Source organism: Sminthopsis crassicaudata, chromosome 3, assembly GCF_048593235.1.
Source record: "Sminthopsis crassicaudata isolate SCR6 chromosome 3, ASM4859323v1, whole genome shotgun sequence".
Classification (NCBI taxonomy): domain Eukaryota; kingdom Metazoa; phylum Chordata; class Mammalia; order Dasyuromorphia; family Dasyuridae; genus Sminthopsis; species Sminthopsis crassicaudata.
The window spans coordinates 1,932,192-1,954,118 of record NC_133619.1 but is presented as its reverse complement, the minus strand read 5'-3'; the positions used below and the strand labels follow the sequence as shown (position 1 = coordinate 1,954,118).

At 40.5% G+C, this 21,927-nt stretch overlaps 1 protein-coding gene across 5 annotated transcripts in view; it reads right to left on the bottom strand.

Moving 5' to 3' along the window:
• The window catches only part of ACAP2 (ArfGAP with coiled-coil, ankyrin repeat and PH domains 2), an 87,393-nt gene that overhangs the window by 53,810 nt on the left and 11,656 nt on the right, over positions 1-21,927 (bottom strand). For all 5 annotated transcript variants that reach the window (XM_074297809.1, XM_074297805.1, XM_074297808.1 and 2 more), the window contains exon 2: positions 1,198-1,255. In XM_074297809.1, coding sequence (XP_074153910.1) covers positions 1,198-1,255 — 58 coding nt within the window. The remainder of the gene's footprint in view (positions 1-1,197; positions 1,256-21,927) is intronic.

Sequence of the window (21,927 nt, the reverse complement as noted above, 5' to 3'; positions counted from 1 at the left end):
AGGAGGAAAAGCCAGGTTTTTAATTCAGGAAGAGCAGATTTCAAAGGACTAGAGAAAGGATATAAAGTGCTCAAAATGTAAATTCTGAACATCCAAAGAGAAATAATTCCGATGAGGAAAAAAAAAAAAAAAATCCCTAAAGAGACCCATGCTGATACATTGGAAACTAATGAATCACCTTAGTTTTTAAAGCCACAGAGAATATGACATCAACAATGACAATAACTTTCAGAGAGCACTTTGAGAGGGACCCACTAAGGAAGATTTGACTTTTGACTTTATAGTCAATGAAAATGCCAGATGATATTTAGGGTCCAAAGAGTGAAGCTACAAGACCCACAGAGCTGAGGAAGCAATTGGAGGACAGATGGCCCCCCAAAAAATGGCTGCTGGAAAGTATATCTTAGACCCAAGGATTGGACATCAGCTCAGGAAAGAGTAGGGATGAGTAGGTCAACATCCAGACAAGAGGGGGTATGTCTAGAGCCAGGTGGGAACTGGGAGATGGTAGAGCACAGTAAAGAAAGGGCTTCCTGAAGTGCCCACTTGAGGCAGCCAGGTGGCAAAGGAAGCCAGGTCTCTGGTTCTCTGTGTTGCTCCTACATCTTGCAGTAAGTTCTAGTACTCTTGGTGTTCCTGGACTATAAACAGAAGACAGAAGTTGTGTCTTAGCTAATCTTTTTATTTGGATCCAGAGCCTAGCACAGCACTCTTATTCCAGCTGGTACTTAATAAGCATTTTTTGACATGAACCATATCACTGGTGTGCTATGAACCTCAGGAGTATTCTCTCTATACAATAATTAAAGAGGAAATTCAAAAGCAAGAGCAGAGAAAACACCAGCAACACAGAGATCAGTAATTAGCAAACTGATTTCCTGAGGTTTCTTCATGGTCGTGACCATTTCTGGAAAAGTAAAAATGAAAAAGCCACAGACAGGAAACAAACTTTTTCCTTCTATAAAGTGGTGTGAAACTGGGTGGAGTCAAATCTGTACCCTCATATTACTAATGTAACGACTTCACTATCAGATTATTAAGTAACAGAGAATGACAGATGCTATCTTGTGGATCAATATCGATATCCCCCAACCTTCTTTCATGGGTCTATGAAACAATGGAAGACAAGAGTGACGTTGATCTTTGCTTACAGACTTTGAGTCTGTGGACTGTGAGGGGAAGTCTGACTGGACTTACCTTATCGAGTTTGAGTTCCAATTCGGCCACATCTCCTTCCACCTCTTCCAAAGCGGCCCTGTAAGAATTACCATAAAGCACTTAGTTAAGATGGCTTCACTTCCCGGCCTACATCGGTCCTGTCCCCAGGGCTTGCATCACTTTCTTCCCAACCTAGTCAGGGTAGTAGGAGGCTAAAGAGCATGCTTTTGGCCACAAAGTTCCCTGGAATACTGAAAGGCTCACGTCTGTGCCATGCAGGAAGGTCAAGTGGATGCTCTGATAAATGAGACAGTGAGATCTGTGTCATCATATCCCTTCTAGAAAAGGGACACGGGAAGACGCTGCAGTCAGATGCTGATCCTGACCCGGGACATTCTTAGCACATTCTCTTTCTGTTCCTTTTCTGGATGGACCAGATCTATAATCCCATAAGCTTCCAGGGAGGAAACTCCATGCACCAATGAGACGCAACTTAATAGTCATAAAATAGAAATGTGAGGAATTCAATCTCTTAAATAACAATTAAATACTGGACAACAAAAGCGTCACTGGCAAAAAAAAAAAAAAAAAAAGGAAAAGGCCTCCTTTTTGCTGCTTTTTAACAGAGCACGGGATAAGCATTCTTTCTTTTTTTCTTTCTTTTCCCCCTGAGGCTGGGGTTAAGTGACTTGCCCAAGGTCATACAGCTAGGAAGTGTTAAGTGTCTGAAACCAGATTTGAACCCGGGTCCTCCTGAATTCAAGGCTGGTGTTCTATCCACTGCACCCCCTAGCTGCCCCGGGATAAGCATTCTTTCGAGGCCCTCCCATGGCCTCAAGAGGCCAAGTCATCCACTCTCCTGACCACCTCTTAGTGGAGGGACAGAGAAAAAGGAAACAAGGAGAAGTGGAAGTAGCACAGGAAGGTGATCTTGGGAGGGGGGAGAATCCTTCCTAAAACCAGAAACAAGACAAAGAACCTCTGAACAAAACTGACTGAACTGGAGAGTAACTGATCACCTAATATACAGACCACCATTGGACACTGGAACTCAGGATAGTCAAGACAAACTTTCTACTAGAAAACTAAAATCTCTACTTGGAAAGATGCATAGAAAAATTCTTACTACAGCAAGTAACCCCGGGTGACATAGTGAGCATGGATGGGATCCAGAAAGTGATGAGAATTTCTATTCTTTCTGTTGTCATGGAAAACAGCTTCAGAGGTTGAACAGAAGGCCTTGAAGAACCAAAAACCACTATGGAGCTGAAGGAATTTGAAGCTTTAGCAGAGGTATTTTGACTATATATAGTGTATACATATTTTTATTCTTGGAAATTTTTTGTGGCGTGTTAAATGTTGGTAAATTGTGTTTTTAATGAGTTAAACTTCGGAACAATCAATTTTAATGTTCCAGAGATAGAACATGTTTTAAAGTAATAAATCTGAACCTTGGAAAAAAAATTCTTACTATCCACTTATTTTGACATAATAGAAAAATACCTTTTCTCATATGTATGAAAAGTATTTGACATTTTGCAAGAAGCTTCAACTTCAAATTTTCTTTGCTGTGAATCACCACCTAACAATCAGGGGAGCAGAGCTGCAGATTTAGGCTCCACTTCCTTACTTATTCATGACAATCTGACAACAGGCTCATTAGATCCTTTACTCTGCACAACCCAAAGGAACTGGAGATCAATGCAGGGCGAAGTACTTTCCATCTCATCTTTAAGAGATAGCAAGATAAAACCCAGGCCGGGGACGTGGCTCCAGATGCTGTAGTTTATTCCAAAGAAAAGAGGGTGGTGGGGACATTAGTCTGCAGGGACCCTCCTGTAAGGAAATCCAGGAATCAGAGCAGGAAAAGCCCAATGGATGATAATCAAAAGAAGGGGAAAGAAAAGCATTTTGGTCATTAGAGCATACTAGAACCTGCCTGGATGTGAGCATCCAAGAAGCACCTTCAATTTGAAAGCCTTCTAATTCCAACAGACTTGGGATGGAAAGTGCCATCTGCATCCACAGAGAGCGAGCCATGGAGCCCGAGTGTGGATCAGAGCATAATATTTTCAGCTTTATTTCTTTACTTGTTTGCTTGGGTTTTTTTTTTTCTTTCTTTCTTTTTCATAGCTTTTCCTCTTTTAATCTGATCTTTCTTTCCCAGTAGGATGAATATGGAAATCTGTTTAGAAAGAACTGCACGTTTAATCTATATCAGACTGCTTGCTATCTAGAGAAAGGAGGAAAATTTTGGAACGCAAGATTTTGCAAAGGTGAATGTTGAAAACTATCTTTGCATGTATTTGCGGGAGAGAATTCTATTGAAATAAAAAGTCTGGAAGCTTTCTAAAGCTAGAGGGAGAAAAATAGTAAGTTCTACTTGGCATAAATAATAATAATTTGGCCCAAAGTTAACTATCCAGGCTAGAGATTATACTGTTTAAGCCAAAGTCTTACACTTAGCCTCCCAACTGGAGAAGGCTCGGTGAAGGCAAATGCACAACTTTCAAGACGGGAGTGGCAAGCCTGCCGAGCTCCTCTGGAGATTGGTCAGCACGGGAGCACGACTCAGAGGCTTTGGACATTGGACAGCATCCCAAGGAGGGCAACCAAGGAAGGGCCTCGGGTCCCCAGCATACAAGCCACAGCTGAAGTTTAGTGAGTCCATTTACATGGAGGGCAGATGGGGGTCTGGGGTTATGGAGGTCACTGCCAGACTCCTGACAAGAGGGAGATGCTTCTGCTGGTTACCTGAAGAGAAAGGTGTGGATGTAAAAGACGCTTTGGAGGTGAGGTGAGGGAGCCGGGCAGGGCCCTGTGGGAACTGGAAAGTCAGGACCAGCAAGGACACCCCAGTCCTTTGGCCAGGGCCTCCTTGTCCTGGCTGAGGACAATCATCTATTTAGAAGATCGGTACTTTCCTCCATCTCAGGACAGATGGGGAAAAGAACTTTCTTCCATCCCAATAAAAACACAGGGCTAGTCCAAAGGAAAAAACCAAATAAATGTTCATAGTGACCTAAAGTATTATATTGTACACCCGAAAGCTCCCCAGGAACCTTGCAAGGAAGGGAATAAAGGCTTCTTCCTCTTCCTCATTTGCCCCTGGTCCCAGAACTAATAAGCAGCACCAGCAGAATTCAAGGCTCTAAGCTGAGAAGCTCTGCCTCTCCATTCTAGCACCTGCCTGACCCTCAAAATCCTAAAGCACATGAGGCAGCTAGATGGCTCAGTGGATAGAGCACCAGCCCTGAAGACAGGAGGCCCGGGTTCAAATCTAGTCTCAGACACTTCACGCTTTCTGGCTGTGTGATCCTGAGCAAGTCACTTAACCCCCAATGCCTCAGGGGGGAAAAAAATCCTAGAGCACAATTTTAGAAGTCTTGTTAACCCCATTTTAAAGAGCAAGATACTGAGGCTGAGAGAGTTAAGTAACTCACTCAGTCAAGTGGCCTCGAAGGATTTAAAAGCAGGACTTCTCAAGTCCACCACTGCCTTTCTCCACAGTTACAATAATTAACAAACACAAGGGGCCATAAATGTTTATTGTCAAAGTGCAAAGGCAGAGAAGGAGTCAGGAACTTGAATGACACTGAAATAAAATGAAGGTGGGAAGGGCAGAGGAACGAAAAGAAAACAAAAGAAGTCCTACAATGTCAGAGCTGGAAAGAAAACGCTTTCTAACAAATTTGGGGCTGAGTGAACTTGGGGCGGGCCGCTGTGTTTGCAGAAGCCGGTCCACAGGCTTCCCTAACCTGGTGACTTCCCGAGGTTTAGAAACAGGATGGAAGAAGCATGAATGGGACTTGGGCATTGAAGAGCTCTATGTCGACGAGAGCATGAGTTTGTAGAAGCGCATGAGTATGTGAAACTTTTATCCAATCAACTACTTCACAGCCTTGGATCATATTAAACAATACTGCACATTGTAGCCGTCTCCTAAGTTGTGCCAGGCACCAACTCACGAAATCCTACTGGCTTCACGGCTGCCAGGACTTTCTCCATGGGCAAGAAGCAGCCTGGCGTGGCGGATGAAAAGGCTGGCATGGGTCTCAGGAAGCTCAGGGCGCGATCTTCCCTCTAGAGTACCCCCAGAGGTTTGGAGCCAGAGATAGAAAGAGCCCACGGCCCCCAGGCCATCTACTTCACCCCTATTTTACAGAGTAGGACACTGGGTACCAAAAGCTGAAGTGAGTTGTCTAGAGTCACAAGATAATATTCTGCATAAGAAAACAGACAACAGAAGAAAAGAGAGTAACTTGCAGGCCCTGGAACACTTCAGTGAGCAGACAAAATCCCCAAGAGTCAGCTCAAACACCTGCAACCTACCTGCAGGCTTACACACACACACACACACACATTCAAAGTAACCATTTTCATTTGAAAAAAACTGTTTGATATCATTTAATAATAATTTTTTTTAAATACCATCAATTAAAATGCTGGAAATATCAAGCTCTAACAGTAAAGCAATCCAAATCTCTGCTCCCATGGGGGCAGAAAGCCACTTTTTGGCTCTTAACTTTCAGTAGCTCTTAAAAGTCTCCATTTGGGTTTTGTTTGTTTTCTTTTTAAAGCTTTTTTATTTTCAAAACATATGCACGGGTAATGACATTGACCCTTGCATATCCTTGTGTTTCAGATTTTCCCCCCATTTCCCCATACTGCCTCCCCTAGATGGCAAGTAATCCAATAGATGTTATACATGTTAAAAGATATATTAAATCTATTCTGATGGAAGTGGAAATCTTCAACATAAAGAAGATCCAACTCACTTCCAGTTGATCAACGATGGACAGAAACAACTACACCCAGAGAAGGAGCACTGGGAAGTGAATGTAAACTGTTAGCACTGCTGTCTATCTACCCAGGTTACTTATACCTTCGGAAGCTAATACTTAACGTGCAACAAGAAGATTGGATTTATACACATATATTGTATCTAGGTTTTACTGTAACACATGTAAAATGTATGGGAATGCCTGTCATCTAGGGGAGGGAGTGGAGGGAGGGAGGGGATAATTTGGAAAAATGAATACAAGGGATAATGTTATAAAAAAAAATTACTCATGCATATATACTGTCAAAAAAATTTATAAATAAAATTAAAAAAAAAAGATTTATTAAATCCAATTTGTATAGACCTATTTATACAATTCTTTTGTTGCACAAGAAAGATCAAAAAAAAAAAGAAAGTAAATGCTTAAGAAAACAAAATGCAAGCGAACAAAAACAAAAAGAGTGAGGATATTATGTTGTGCTCCCAGTCTGTCTCTGGGTGTAGATGGTCTCTTCATCACAAGATCCTTGGAACTGGGCTCGTTGTTGGAGTCACCTTCATCAGATGATCAGAGTTGATCATCACATAATCTTGTTGCCGTGTACAACGATCTCCTGGTCCTGCTCATTTCCCTCAGCATCAGTTCCTGTCAGTCTCTCCAGGCCTTTGTGGAATCCTCCTGCTGGTCACTTCTTACAGAACAATAATATTCCATAACCTTCCTATCCCATCACTTATTCTCCAGCTGATGAGCAGCCACTCAGTTCCCAGTTCCCTGCCACTACGAAAAGGGCTGCCACAACATTTTTGCATGTGTGGGTCCTGTGGGTCCTTTTCCTTCAAAAGTCTCCATTTGTTAATGGTTGCACGGGTACAATTATTTCCCTGAGAAATGATCTGGCCCCCCAGGAGGGCCCTGATGTGGTGAATAACTAACTACAAATAGTTCTTGTTTCTGTCCAGAACTGCTTGTTTCCCAGAATCAGGAATTGACTAGATTCAGGATTAGGGTTAGGGCAAGATCTAATGCTCCTTTTTAAGGATCCCTTTCCTACCACTGCAAGTTCCCCCCCCCCCAAAAAAAAAGTCCCTTTTTCCCCAGTCACTCAAACTTTTTTTCAACCTGAAATATAAACAATTACCCGATTCATGTAACAGGCTGCTAGCGGCAGCAGTAAAAACATATGAGTTTTAACAACCTCCAAGAAACAAGAAATTTGGACGTGCCTCAGTTTCCCCACTGACAGAATAAGATGACTGGCTGAGAGGCCTCCAAGGCCTCATCTCAGTCTAAATCGGTCAGCCTCTGCCTCCGTGCTTCTTACATAAAGCCAGGGGGCTCTGGATCCAGTGGCCAGAAGCAATCAGGAGGGCTGGAGATGGCCCTGGACGCAACGGGAGCCCTCGGCCTTTTTAAGCTCAGGTATTAACAGGCCCCAGTCAGACAGGCCACAGCCATTCAGGGATGATGACCACCTGCTCCTTCCTCAGGAGCCCCCCCGTACAGACTGGCACAAACCAAGGGTCCAAGAAGGGGCCTAAGGGTCACCCGACTCCATCCCCACTTCTGCCTCACAAATGCACTGACCATCGCTGACTCCAAGCCCAAGCAGCACTTGGTCCAACACCAAGCCCACCCCACAACTGAAGTCACTGAGACCCCACATACTCCACACCACATGGGGTCCCAAAGGTCCCAGAGGATAAGAAAAGGTCAAGGCCATGGTCAACAACTCTTGGTTTAGAACAGCACAGTTACTAACCTTCCAGCCCTTTCTCGGGCAGGTGCACGCTGGGCAAATGCTCCCAGCCACATGAGCCCAGAAACAACAGGGAGAGCGGCCTTCTGCAGCTCTAACCAGGAGGAAGCCGGGAGGTGGGGGGGGCAAGCTTTGTCCTGAGCCCACAAACATTTATTAAGCACCTTCTTCTATTGCCGGGCCCTCTGCTCAGTGCTGGTATATGAAGAAAGGCAAAACTCCAGCACTTAGTGAGGTGACCCCAAGAGGAAAGGGGCACAGTGGAAGGGGATCAGGAGGGCTTCCATGGAAAACGGCCTTTCAGCCAGGGACGCCAGGAGGGGATGAGGAGGGCTGGCAGGCCGCTCCTCTGGGAGAGTCGTCCCCGGCATGGTGGGGGGAGACCCACAGGGGGGAGACTCCGCTCAGGGAGGCCCACAACGCACTTCCTGTGTGAAGCGGCCGGGACAGGGTGGAGTCAGGTCCATGGTGACTGTAGGACCCTGGGCAAGTGCCCTCCTCTCCCTGGCAAGCCGCTCAGGGCGATGTGGGGGGAAGGGGGGGACTGGGCGGAGGCAAATCACAGCTCCAACCTCCCAGGAGGACAACAAAGGAAGGGGACCCGGAAAGACGCGATCTACCACATTTTTAAGGTGATGCTACATCCACCATGTGCCCAGACACACTGAAAAACAAGAACCGGGACTGCAGCCCAGAGCTGCTGTGTAGAGCCCTCACCCCTGGCCCGGGCAAGCCCGCGTGCCGACCATTTATCGTCTCTACTTCCTGTGGCAGCCCAATTTCCTGTTTTCCGAGGCCAAGTTTCCTAACAAGCAGCAGCAGCAAAAACTCGGGGGGAGACGGAGCCCGGGGAGGAGTCCCCCTCAGGCACAACAACTGGGTCCCTCACTGGCTCCAGCTCTGAAAAGTGATGGCCTCCCCTTGAAGCTCCCGGGGAAAGAGGATGCCTGAAGAACTGAGGAGGACCTGCCATTTCCACCTCTCGGCCCCCAGTGCCAGTGTTGGGGCCTCACGTGGGCACAGTCACTCGTGGTCCCAAGGCAAGCCTGGAAGCAGTGTTGGGCGGGGATTTCTGAGCAGGCTGGCCTGGAAGCAGGGAACGTCCCATCAGTCCCTGAGACGCTCCTCTGGAAGAAGACGCCCTTTCTAGAAGGGCAGTGAGGGTCGAATGGAGGAGCCTGTGGGGAAAGTCATAGCCAATCGTACCTATCGGCCCCCATCAATGTCACCTGTCCTAGGATATACCAAAAACGGGCTCGGTGAGCCATGGGTGCCAAGTACAAAGGCTTCCTCTTCTAACGGCACTGGTCACAACATGGTCCCGTCGAGGCAGCCGGGGGTACTGCCATCCACAAAGTGCTGGGTCTGAGTCAGGAACGCCCCTTCCCCACCCCCCAGCCAGTTGTGAGAACCTGGGTAAGTTCCCCTCATGTCCTCCATTTCCTCAGCTATAAAATGGGGACCCTAACAGCATCTAGCTCCCAGCACTTCACTCAGGCGTGAGCCCATGTAACTCTCCTGTCACGAGTGTCTGTGCCTGGTGAAGTGGGCAGAGATGGAGCAGAGCAGCCTCATCGTCAGACTGGCCTCCCTGGCTCGAGGCCTTTCCTCACAAAGAACTGTGGCAGGAAGCCCATCACCAGCCCTCCAGGCCCTGCCCATCCTCTGTGACTCAGGGCCACGGCCTCCCCACCCCACAGTGCCAGGAGCCTTTTGCTTCCTCCCAAGGTCTCAGCAAGCACCCCAGGACCCACCTCTCATCGCTCATGGGACCCCCCCCCGACATCCAAATACCAGATGACATCATTCATTCCCAGCCAATCAGTCACATAGTCTATGGCAAACCCTGTGTGACGTCCTGTGAGTACAAGGACAAAGAAATAATCCCAACCCATGAAGAGCTGACCTCCTTCTGGAAGAGGTAACAAGTGCATGGGCAAACATGTAGTGGAAAGTGAATCGATGTAAATATATGCACATAGTAGTTAAAAAAAAAAAAAAATCAGTCATCTGGGAGGGAGGCACTAGCTACAGGGCATCCAGAAAGACTTCATGGAGAAGAAGAGCTCTGGCCGCCTCATGAAGGAAGAGGGACTCTCTTAGATAGCCGAGTGCAGTATGGAGAAGGCGAGACCTGTGTGGAATCATGCAGAGGGACATGAAACAGAAAAGGGAAATGATAAATGCTGGAGAGGATGTGGGAAAAGAGCAACACTAATGCATTATTGGTGGAGTTGTGAGCTAGTTCCACCATTCTGGAGAACAATGTTCAAAGGGCTACAAAACTGTGCATACCCTTTCAATCAACAATACTACTACTAGTTCTGTATCCCAAAGAGACCAAAGGAAAAGGAAAAGGAGCTATCTGTACACAAATATTTCTAGCAGCTGTTTCTGTGACAGCAAAGAACTGGAAAAGAGGCAATGCCCAGCAACTGGGGAGCGGCTGAACAAATTTTGGCATGTGATTGTGATGGAATATTACTGTGTTATAAGAGACACTGAAGGGGAAGGTTTTCAGGACTGGTACAAGCAAAGTGAACAGAACCAGGAGAATATTATACACACTAACAGCAATAATGCAACCATCAGTTGCAAAAGACTTAGCTACTCTGATGATCCAAGACAGCTCCAAAGGACCCATGATCAGAATTGCTATCCACCTCCAGAGAGGGATGGACTGAGTGAAGACTGAAGCACATTATTTTTTACTTTACTTTTCATGATTTTTTTTTTTTTTTTTTTTTTTTTGCAACTTGGCTAATATTAGAACGTTTTAGAAATATACTTTAAAGTGAATAGGAGTTTGATTTTCTAGCATTCTTCCTTGATGGCATGTTGCAGCCTCCTCATCCCCGCCATCGGTGCACTTCTCCAATCCCTTAGAGTGTGGCCCATTGCTAAGTAGTTCATGAGTTGCAGGGGACCTTCAGCACCATATAAGAAAGTCAGATATTAGTACTGAAAAGAGAGGCCTTTACTTTCATGAGAAGCTCAATGAGACGAGGTTCCACAAGCAACCTTAGCCCATTTCACTGAGCATTTCAATGAACAATATTGATTTCCTAGAACGGGAGGTATACTGTACACCATTTCTATTAGAGTTAAAGAGGATTATGGACCATGGAATATAGCCCACATGGTCAAATATGGTCACTTTTTTCTTCTGTCCACTATGTTTCACTTTGGGTGAGGGAAATAGAGCAGGAAATGATAGGTGTTAAAAAAAAAAAAAAAAAAAAAGGCATCAATTCTTAAGTGCAATAAGGATCACCAGAGTTTCAAGTATTGGATGACTAATAATTTGCTGTCAAAGCCATCCTAGCCCAGATGATTTCTGACTTCCTGATAATCCATGACCTGTAACTTTTCAAGATGTCCATACAACACTGTCTCCCTCTGCCACATCCGCTGCATGTGTTACTCTAAAAATCACTGCATATGATGGAGTTTGAAAGCACCTGACTGAATGAGAATGTCAAGGGAGAGTAAGAGATAAAATGCCCCATTCAAAGAATTTTTACATAGAAAGACTAGGAAATATTTTATAAAGATGACCATATAAAAGTCGCTAGAACACAGGCAGTTTAAGAGTGCGCTTACAGAAAAACAGAATAAACCCAAAAGAACAGGGCTTAGATAAGAGGAAAAGGTTGTGACCAGGAGCAAATGCTTATCATCACAACCAAGTACCTTGAGGAAAAGGTAAGGAAACTCGCTTAGCTAGAACTGAACCAGTGAGAGAAGTAGGAAAGCAGGTTGGCCAGGAAGGATAGGAGGCTCCCAGACCAGGAAGAACTTTGCATACTGAGCTCAACAAACAACACTGTCAGGCAGGGGAAACCAAAGGGTTGGTAGTTAGTTGGTTTTTAGCCAACAAGCAAGAGGCTAACAAGGAAGCTGTGGGACACCATCAAGAAAGTACTGTAAGGACAGTCAAGGGCAAAAAAGCCTGAAGGTGGGCTCTTCTCTTGGATTCTCGGATTCTTCTCCACCTGGCCCTTTTCTACCTTTCATGCTCAACTCTCTGAACTAAAGTCAGTGGTATATTTGCTCTTCCTCAAACCCACCACTGCATCTCCACCTCTCTCATGCTTGGAACTCTCTGCCTCTCCATCTCCACTGCTTCTTTCAAGATTTCCAATCTTTCCAAATCCAGCTTCTGCAGATAATCTCCCATCTTAGGTCCATCTCCCTTCCTCTCCTTATTAGCCTCCTCCCGGCCCCCATGCTTCTTTCCTTCTACTCCATATGTACTACGTATGTACCTATTTAGCTCTCTCCCCAGCACAAGGAGGGTTTTCTTCTTATACCCAGTGCTTAACACAGTACCTGTCATATAAAAGACAATAAATGCTTGCTTATTAAGAATTCATTTTCAACTGCTATTAGTTCATCTTGGGGCCAATTTTAAAGGCATTAATTCTCCCCATTTAATTATGGTCGTTTGTTCAAGTGGCTTTATTTAATCAAATAAGCAATTACTGTGAAATTTCTAAAATTATAAATCCTACCATACTTGTATCTGAAATGCTAAAAATTTAAAGTGACAACAAAATAACCTCTGTAAGAATGAGACTGAATTGTGCAACACCAGCTAGAAAAGCAGTAACATCATCGATGTGACAAAAATCTGCTTTTACTTCAGTAAAGCCTCTGTGGTCGGACCACAGCTGCTAGATTCCAATCATGAGAAAAGCCATTGTTGACTCAAGAGATGTGATCATACTAGAGTCCAACTGTCACATAAAAACACCAAGTCTCTCTATACACACACACCAGAAAAATGAGCAAAAAACAAAAAAAAAAAAGCTTGAATGCAGAAAGTTATTATGGGGATAGGGAAGATCAAAGTATAAACTTAGAAGAGGACAATAGTGTCAAAATGTGAAGTCTCAAAAAAAAAAAAAAAATGTAATTTGATCTCAAGCCCAAAAAGAATTCCTGGAAGAATTTTAAAAGGATTTCAAAAACACATTAGAGAAGCAGAAAAAAAAAAAAAAACTGGGAAAAAATGAGAGTAGTACATTAAAAAAGAGTCAATAGCATAGGAAAAAACATCCAAATATTTACTGAATAAAATAACTATAAAAAGGAAAATTGGCCATATGGAAAAGAAAATACAAAAGCTCATTGAAGAAAATAATTCCTTAAAAGTTACAATTGAACAAGTGGAAACTAATGACTCTATGTGACATCAAGATAATTAAATCAAAAGTTTAAAAAAGAATATGAAAATGTGAAATTTTTTATTGGAAAAACAACTGACCAAGAAAACAGATCCAGAGAAGATAAGGTGAGAATTACTGAACTACCCAAAAGCACTGCCCTGATATATTAGAACCAGAGGGCAAAACAGAATTACTGATCACAGCCTGAAAGAGATCCCAATATGAAAACTTCCAGAAACAAAACAATCAAATTCCACAGTTCACAAATCAAGAAGAAAGTATTGCAATTTAACTATCATGGAATTATAGTCAGGATAAGGCAGCTTCCACATTATAGGACTAATAAGCTTGAAATATGATACACTAGAAGGCAAAGGATTAGAATAAAACCAAAAATCAATACCCAGCGAAACTGAATATAGTTTTTCCGGGGGGAAAAATGGACATTTAACAAAATAGAGAACTTTCAAACATTTCTAAAGAAAAAGCTGGGGGGAAAAAAAGTGAACTCCAAATACAAGACTCAAGAGAAATATTAAAACATAAAAAAGAAGCAAGAAAAAAAAAAAAGAAATTCAGATTAAAAGTTTACATCTCCAGTATCAATAAAATAAAGGAAAAAGCATATCAATGAATTAGGCATGCAACTTTTAAAAAAACATAGAAAAAGAACAAATTAAAAAGCCTCAATTAATGAGGCAGCTAGCTGGAGCAGTGAATAGAGCACCACCCTGAAGTCAGGAAGACCTCAGTTAAAATCTGGCCTCAGACACTTAACATTTCCTGGCTGTGTGACCTTGGAAAAGTCACTTAACCCCAATTGCCTCAGGAAAAAAAATCCCAATTAAACACCAACTTGGAAATTTTGAAAATCAAGGGAGAGATTAACAAAATTGAAAAAAAAATTGAACTAAAATAAACTAGAAGCTAGTTTTTTGGGGAAAAAACAATAAAATAGATAAACCAATGACTAATCTGATGAATCAAAGGAAAGAAAACCAAATTACTAGTATAAAAAATGAAAGCAGTGAATTCATCACTAATGAAGAGGAAATAAAAACAATTGTTCAGAGGTATTTTGCCCAATTGAATGCCAATAGATGACAATAAATGAAATAGATAAATATCTACAAAAACATATATTATCCACATTAACAGAAGAAATAAAACTCTTAAATAATCCAATCTTAAAAAATAAATTGAACAAGTCATCAATGAATTGCCAAAGAAACAATCTCCAAGACAAGAGGGATTCATAAATGAATTCTACCAAACATTTAAAGAACAATTAATTCCAATGCTATATAAACTATTTGGAAAAACAGGCCAAGGAGTCCCACCAAATTCCTTTCACAGCACAAATATGGCACTGATAACCCAAACCAGAGAAGAAAATTATAGACAAATTGCCTTAATAAATATTCATCCAAATTTTTTAGAGATTGCAGCAATAAATCCAAGGACACTAGAAAGCATAGTAGCTTCATCCCAGCAGAATATGGGAGCATATTCTAACAAGATGCAATGGTTGGTGAGCGAACTCTAAAGTCTAATTCTTTGCTCTAGGGCTTTAAAAAAAAAAATTAGTCTTTTATTGTGAACTTAGTAAATACTAGCAAAAATTAAAATGTCCTAAAAGAACAGACAAGAGGGACTGCATGTGAAACAATCTCCATGACTTATACCTCGGCTCTTCTTTCATTTTATCCAATTTTATATGGCAGAGCCAAGACTTCTCTACTTATTTAGGATTTATTTAGGACCCCTTTCTGAACCTTCTCTTCTATCTTCTGCTTATTTTTTCAGTGATTCACTGATGCCCTTTTTCTCCCCACCTTTTTTTTTTTTTTTTTTTTTTTTTTTTTTTTTTTTTTGGCATCACTATCACTCTCCAATTCCTCCTTCTCCCTTGTAACACATAAATAGGAGCATACAAAACCAACTCTATCCATTCATGGTAAATGAATAGACACATCTCTTTCTGCAACACTATTCCATCACTTCTCTTTCCAAAATATGGAATCTTCTGGAATCTTAATTGATTACTGCCCTGGTCATCATTTTTTAATTAAGTTTTCTTCAATTAACCCAAAAATAATTTCTTTCTCTCCATCTTGGCTCCCCATGCAGTGAAGTCCTTGTGATGAGTAAGCACAAAACAACTTCCTTCACTAGCATTGTCCAAAAAGCATGACCAATCGTATTTTTTAAAGACTTATCCAGCTGTTTCCCTTTCCCAGTGCTTTAGTCATTACATAAATTGTCTTCCTGATGCTCCCTTCACTTTGCATCAGTTCATACAAGTCTTCCCATTTTCTTCACGCCTAGCCCTTTGGTAATTTTTGGAGGAAGAATCATTTTCGGTGACCCTGACATGCCATCATTTGTTTAGCCCATCCCCGAAGGAGGGGCACCCACTTAGTTTCCAGTTTTTTTCCATTAAAAAATATTTTTATACCCAAGGGCCATTTTCTGTCTCTGATCAATCTGTGGTATTTACCTAAAGTAGTATCACTGTGGGTCACAGTAATAGCCTTTTGATTATAGTTTCAAAATGTTTTCCAGAATGAATGGACCAATTCACAGACTGACCAAGGCGGTCCCAGTGAATCTTTGTCTGTAGTAGCCCCGCCAATAACTCTCATTTTCATTTTTGGTAATCTTTGCGAATATGATGGGTCTAAGGTAGAACCTTAAGGTTGTTTTAATTTACATTTGTTTTATTATTGATGAGGTGCATTTTTTTTCACAGGATTGTTTATAATTTGCCTTTTTTTTTTTTTCTTTTGAGATCTGTCTGTTTCTATCCCTATATGTATTTGTGTCATTCCCCTCATCTGATAAATGGTCAAATGATACAAATAGGCAGTTTTCGACAAAGAATAACATCTATAGTCATGTGAAAAAATGCTCTAAATCACTACTGATCAGAGAAATGCATATTAAAACAACTCTGAAGTACCACTTCACACCTATCAGAATAGATAATATGACAAAAAAGGAAAATGTTGGATGCTGGAGGGAAAGTGGGAAAACTGGGACTGTTTGGTGGAGTTGTAAACTGATGGAAGAACACTTTGGAATTCTGCCCAAAGGGTTATCAAACTGTGCATACCCTTTGATCTAGCTAAGTCTGGCTAAGTCAGTTTCCTAAAGACACCCCTACCGCCCAAAAAAGGGAAAAAGATCTATTTATACAAAAATATTTATAGTAGCTCTTTCTTTGTGAGCTAAGAATTGGAAATCAAATAGATGCCCATCAACGAGGGAAGCTGGGATATATGATTTTGGCGGAATACTATTGCATTATATATAAGAAATGACTAACAGATGATTTCAGAAAAACCTGAAAAGATTTACATGAACTGATGGATAGTGAATCAAACAGAACCAGGGGCATGTTGTACATAATAACAACATACTGTTTTTATGAAGAATTATTCTCAGTAATACAATGATATAAGACAATCTCAAAGGACTCATGATAAAACATACTGTGTAGTGAAGGAACTCATTTTGCTTGAATACAGACTGAAACATGCTATTTTTCACTTTATTTCATGTTTTTTTTTCTTTTATTTCAGTCTTCTTGTACAAAATAACTAATATGGAAACATTTTACATAATTGCACATGTATAACCTATATATGTTTGCTTACTATCTCGGGGAGGGAGAGAATTTGGAACTCAAAATTAAAATAATTTTTTTTTAAATTAGGAAGAGAGATAGAGACATGCATTCATAGGAAAGTGGGTTTAGTCCCGTCAGAGGGCTATTGTCCAACAAAGCTGGGACAGTACATAGACACAAGGTGGAATCCCAGGGAGGAAATTTGTCTCCAATCAGGTTCTCTGACTTCAGTAACAGTCTGTATTCCAGTGGCAGAGCTTACACCGCACCTCAAATCCACGCTGACAGGATCACAAAATACCCATCGACGTGCCCCCAATTCAGTATCATCCTTCAGCCCTCATTCTGCAAACTCCTCTCAGAGATTCAGTCTCTTGTATAGTGTTGGTCCCCAGGGCCTTCGCATCTGCCCTGCAGACTTCTGCCTCCTCTCCCCACCCACTGTGGGGCAGATGCCCCCTCACCTGATGTCTGGACTACGGCCTGTCAAAGGGACTTTCCTAACGTTCTCCCCCCAAACTCCACGTCTTCTATGATCCAGCTACACCAGCACACAATACCACATCTCCCAGCTTCAGAGCCTGACACCAGTGGCCCTTATCTGCTCCACTTCCTGAAATCATCCCCAAATCAGCTCCCAGATCACCTTCTGCAGGAGACCATTCTTGGTCCTCTCTCCCTCCTCCTCTAAGAGTCCTCCCTTTGGAGTGACCGACCAGGTATACTGCATTTATTCAGTGTTCATGGCTACTTACATGTGGTCTCTACCCATTAAAACAGGAGCTGCTGGTAGGTCAGAAGGATGTTGTTGCCTTTTCTGGCAGCCCCAGAGCTTAGAACTCACTTGGCACATAGTCAGCTCTTAATAAATGCTTGATTGACTGACTATATCAACAGATGCCGGGAGCACCATTTGCTTTATTGAATGAGCCTTTTTATACTTAATTATTTGGCAAATAACAATATATTATGCAAGCAATCCTTTGTGTTATATATTTGCCAATATATTCTACAAACAGACTTCAAAGATGTAATTTCAATTTGTTTCATGTTATCTGTAGTTCATACATTTAAAGAAACCAGACAGTAGTTTATCCTCTCCATCACCAACATACTTGTGAATTCCAAAGATAAATCAAGTTACTGTTTTATCAAGTTGTCTTAAATTTCCTGTTGCTTCTGTACTCCTTTTGGCATTTCAGGGAACCTTTTTTTCAAGAGGTGTGTTAATCTACTTCCAAAAAAAAAAAGTCCAGGGGCAGCTAGGTGAAGCAATGTTTAGAGCACCAGCCCTGAAGTTAGAAAGACCTGAGTTCAAATCTAACTTCAGACACTTAACACTTCCTAGCTGTGTGATCCTGAGTAAGTCACTTAACCCCAATTGCCTCAGCAAAAGCAAATAAATAAATAAATAATGAGTACATATAGGGTTTTTACATCAACAGAGGCCCATTCCCATATAGAATATTTTAAAGGGGGAAAAAAAAGAAAAAGAAAAAGCCTATACAACCAATCAACCCATCAAAAAAGTCTGAAAATATATGCAATGTTCCCCACCCACAGATTTCCTAGCTCTGCAAAGGAAGGGGCAGGATTGTTCTTTTGAATTTTGCAGCATCTGGGCTTTATTTATTTAATTTTTTTTTTTACTTTACAAATCTACTGCTTTGAGGTGGTTCCTTCCATTTCTATGGTTGTGGTCATCATACAGAGGTTTCACTCTCTTTGTTGCTTAGAGCATATTCTAACATAGTTGGATTTGTGGAGCATAAAATGAAAACCCACCACAATAGAGCTTCCAAATGTGAAAAACATGCCATTTAAGTCTCAAATTGTGTAACAATCATGGAATATAGCTGTGAGACGATCTCTCTCTCTTTTTTTTTTTTTTTTAATTGTAGGCATGAGATGGAGAAGGGAACTTAGAGAAAGTGTAATGATTTATAGTCCTTTGTCTCCTCCAAAAAAGAAAAAAAAAAGCCATTAAGAGAATTTGGGGATTCACATATAATTTTTTTTATTTTCCCCTACAGATCTAGAAATACTCACTTTATTTGGAATTTATGTTCAAAATACTTTCAAAAATGTAAATACAAATGATTAAATCAGCAAAAGAGTAACATATATATTTATATATATAAAAATCATCAGCCTTTGTGTAATATTATTAATGAAACCAAGCAAGAGTGGGAAAAAAAAAGGAATTTCATTCAAAATAACTTTTAAAGGGTGCACACAATGTACAACATTTATATGATGTATAGATAGAACTAAACACTCTACCAAAGTAAAGGAAGAAGCTTAATTAGCTAGCTTAATTATTCATGATCTGGCTGTAAACTAATATAAAAATAATGGCAATGACTAAATTAAACTAATTTGCAGATTGGGTATCACACTAAACTATCAAGGGGTTATTTTATAAAACTAAATGAAAGAAGAAAATTAATTTAGAGCAATAAAAAGATAAGCACCTCAAGGGTAAGAAATAAAGAAAAGCTGGGATAAAAGAAGCCTAAAAGTACCAGTCTCGAACTACATTATAAATCTACCAATTTAAACCATCAAAGCTATTTAGTCAAAACTCAGAGAGAAATTGATCAATACAACATATCAGATAAATCACACACAAAAGCAATTGGCCATAGCAGTTTTCAATTAGCCACAGGCTATCCAAGATTAGATCTAGCTAACTGGCCAAAACTGCTGGGAAATCTGAAAGGGAGGGTGGTAGAAGTGAGGCTTAGACCAGCATTTCATACCATAAACCACAAGAAACTCCAAATGGTTACAAGATAGGTATAAAGGTCATGTAAATGAGAGAAGAGAAAGGTAATAACTTTTACAACTCTGAAAAAAAAGGGAAGAGAATTCTTAAAAAAAAAAAATTACAAGGGCTATAAATGATCATAAAAGATAGAATAAATAATTCTGAATATTTAAAATGGAAAATTTTCTGAGCTCATCCTTCCCCCCCAAAAAAAAACACACAAAAAAAAATGCAATGACATTCAGAAGGGAAATTATGAAGTGGAAAACGATTTTGTCTTAAATTTCTCTGCTAAAGATTGACTACCCCTGATATATATATGGAATTGAGAACATTCTAAGCCTGCCAAGTGAATATTTTGAGTCTCCCAAGATGACCCTCCAAAGCAGAGTGTTTCCCAGGTCACACACACAACCCAGAAGAGCATACCAGGCTAAATAGTGACAAACTACAATGAGAACTATAAGCACAAAAAGTAGGCCAGAAGCCTGGGTGGGCAATAAGAAAGGGCAAATTAGGGCAGTGAGATGGCATGGGGGAGTAGGGAGGAACTGAGTTCAAATGTGATCTCAGATTTCAAAGCTGAGAAGCTGGAGATGGCTTGATTCTGTTCTACAGAAGGAACAGAGAGGTTAACAGAGAATTAAAAAGAGGAAGAGAGAAGGGAGAATAAAAGGAGTAATACACTGCTCTAGAAAGGAGGAAGGAAGGGGTAGAATTTGCTGGTTTTCTATAACTGGGGTATGTGAGACAATACAAACATGAAGAAATAGGTAGGGGAACCTCACTTTTACCTAAAACAGACAAAATACAAACACACAACAGATGGACAGCAAGGTGCCAATTAGTGCAAATACTGAGTCCCTTGAAGTGGAAGGAATGCACGGTGCAAATTTCTATTGGACTGAAACCAATGATGATATTTTACATAATTTAGCTTTAAATAGTACAGACTTGAACATATGGAGCCAAATCAGGGTTCTTATTCACATTAATAGAGACCTTACAAGTAGAAATAGGTAAGTTATACAAGGAAACAAGCAGGGACCAGGAGGTCAAGAAGGAAAATAATGCCCAGGAGCAAACTGTCACAAGCAAAATAAACTTCCAGATCCAGAAGGGAGAATTAAAAGGAGGAATGAAAAAGAAATGAAAACAAAAGTACTAACAAAAATAGCTAGCATTTACACAGCACTTCAAGTTTTACAAAGCTCTTTACAAATTATTATCTGGTTTCGTTTCATTGTTTGGACAAGGAGGCCACAGTGCATGGATGTCATGGAACACTATGTCATGAAGTATGACAAAAGAATACTAGACAGGATGCAAGAGTGAAGTGAGTAGAACCAAAATGACAATTTTCTCAATAGCAGCAACATTATAACAAAAACAACTTGGAAAAACTCAAGCATCCTGCTATCTCCAGGGGACCCATCTCAGAACAGAGAGGTAAGGTGATAGATACAATGAGCAGAGGTGTATATTTCTGGAGATGTCAGCCATGTGGATGGAAGGAAATATACAATTAACAATCCTTACTCATGAATTCATCCATAAAACAAAGAGGATAGCAAAATGGATTAAAAAGCAGTATCTAATATGTTCTTTGCAAGCAATTTTGCTTTTATTTATTTATATATTACATATATTTAAGTAAATATAAAGACTCACATAGAGTAAAGATAAGAGATTGATGCAAAACACAGTATTTTCCCAACTGAAATCAAAAACTCAGGGGCAGCAATCATGAGCTCAAACAATCACAAAAAATGGACTTACTTAAAAAAGATAAACAGAAAAACCACATATAACTAAAAAGTACCATAAACAATGAATTAATTTTAATATTTAACATATGCAACAAATGGCAAAACATCTAAATGCTTAATAGGAAAAGCTAAACTAGTTACAGGGTGACAATAAAGTTAGGCTACAGGGAGAACCTTAAATTACCACCTTTTAAAGCTAGAAAAAAAATAATAAACAAGAAGGAAGAGAAGCTATCTGAATAGAATTTTAGAAAAATTAGATATAATATTTGGGGAATTATTGAATGGAATAGAAAGGATATCTATTTCTCAACTCTGCCTGACACCTTTACAAAAAAAATTCACAAAAAACTAATGTTTAAAACTCCACTTAGACACCAAAATAGAAATATTGAAAAAAGGCAATCAATAAAACTGAAAACAAAAAGAAAAACAACTTTTAATAGATAAATAGATAAAACTAAGAGCAAGTAAAACAAATAAAATATGTCATTAACTGTATTAAAAAGAAAACCAAATTACCAGTGGCAAAAAGGAAAAGAATAGTTCACCACAAATGAAGAAACCAAGAATATTAGGAAATATTTTTCTACCTATATATTAATAAAAAACTTAAATGTAATAGATGAATCTAAATGGCACTGCAGTAGATGGAGTTCAATTCAACCTTAGGTACTTGTACTTACTAGCTGGTGTGACCTGAATAAGTCACTTAAACCCCAACAGCCTCACACATCCAAAAAAAAAAAAAAAAAAAAAAAAAAAAGGATAAACGGTTACAAAAATACAAACTATTCAGATTAAGAAAACAGGAAATAGAAAATGAAGCAATCAAATTCCAAGGGGAAAGAGGGAGGACTAAACAGGCCCTAAATGAACTCTCAA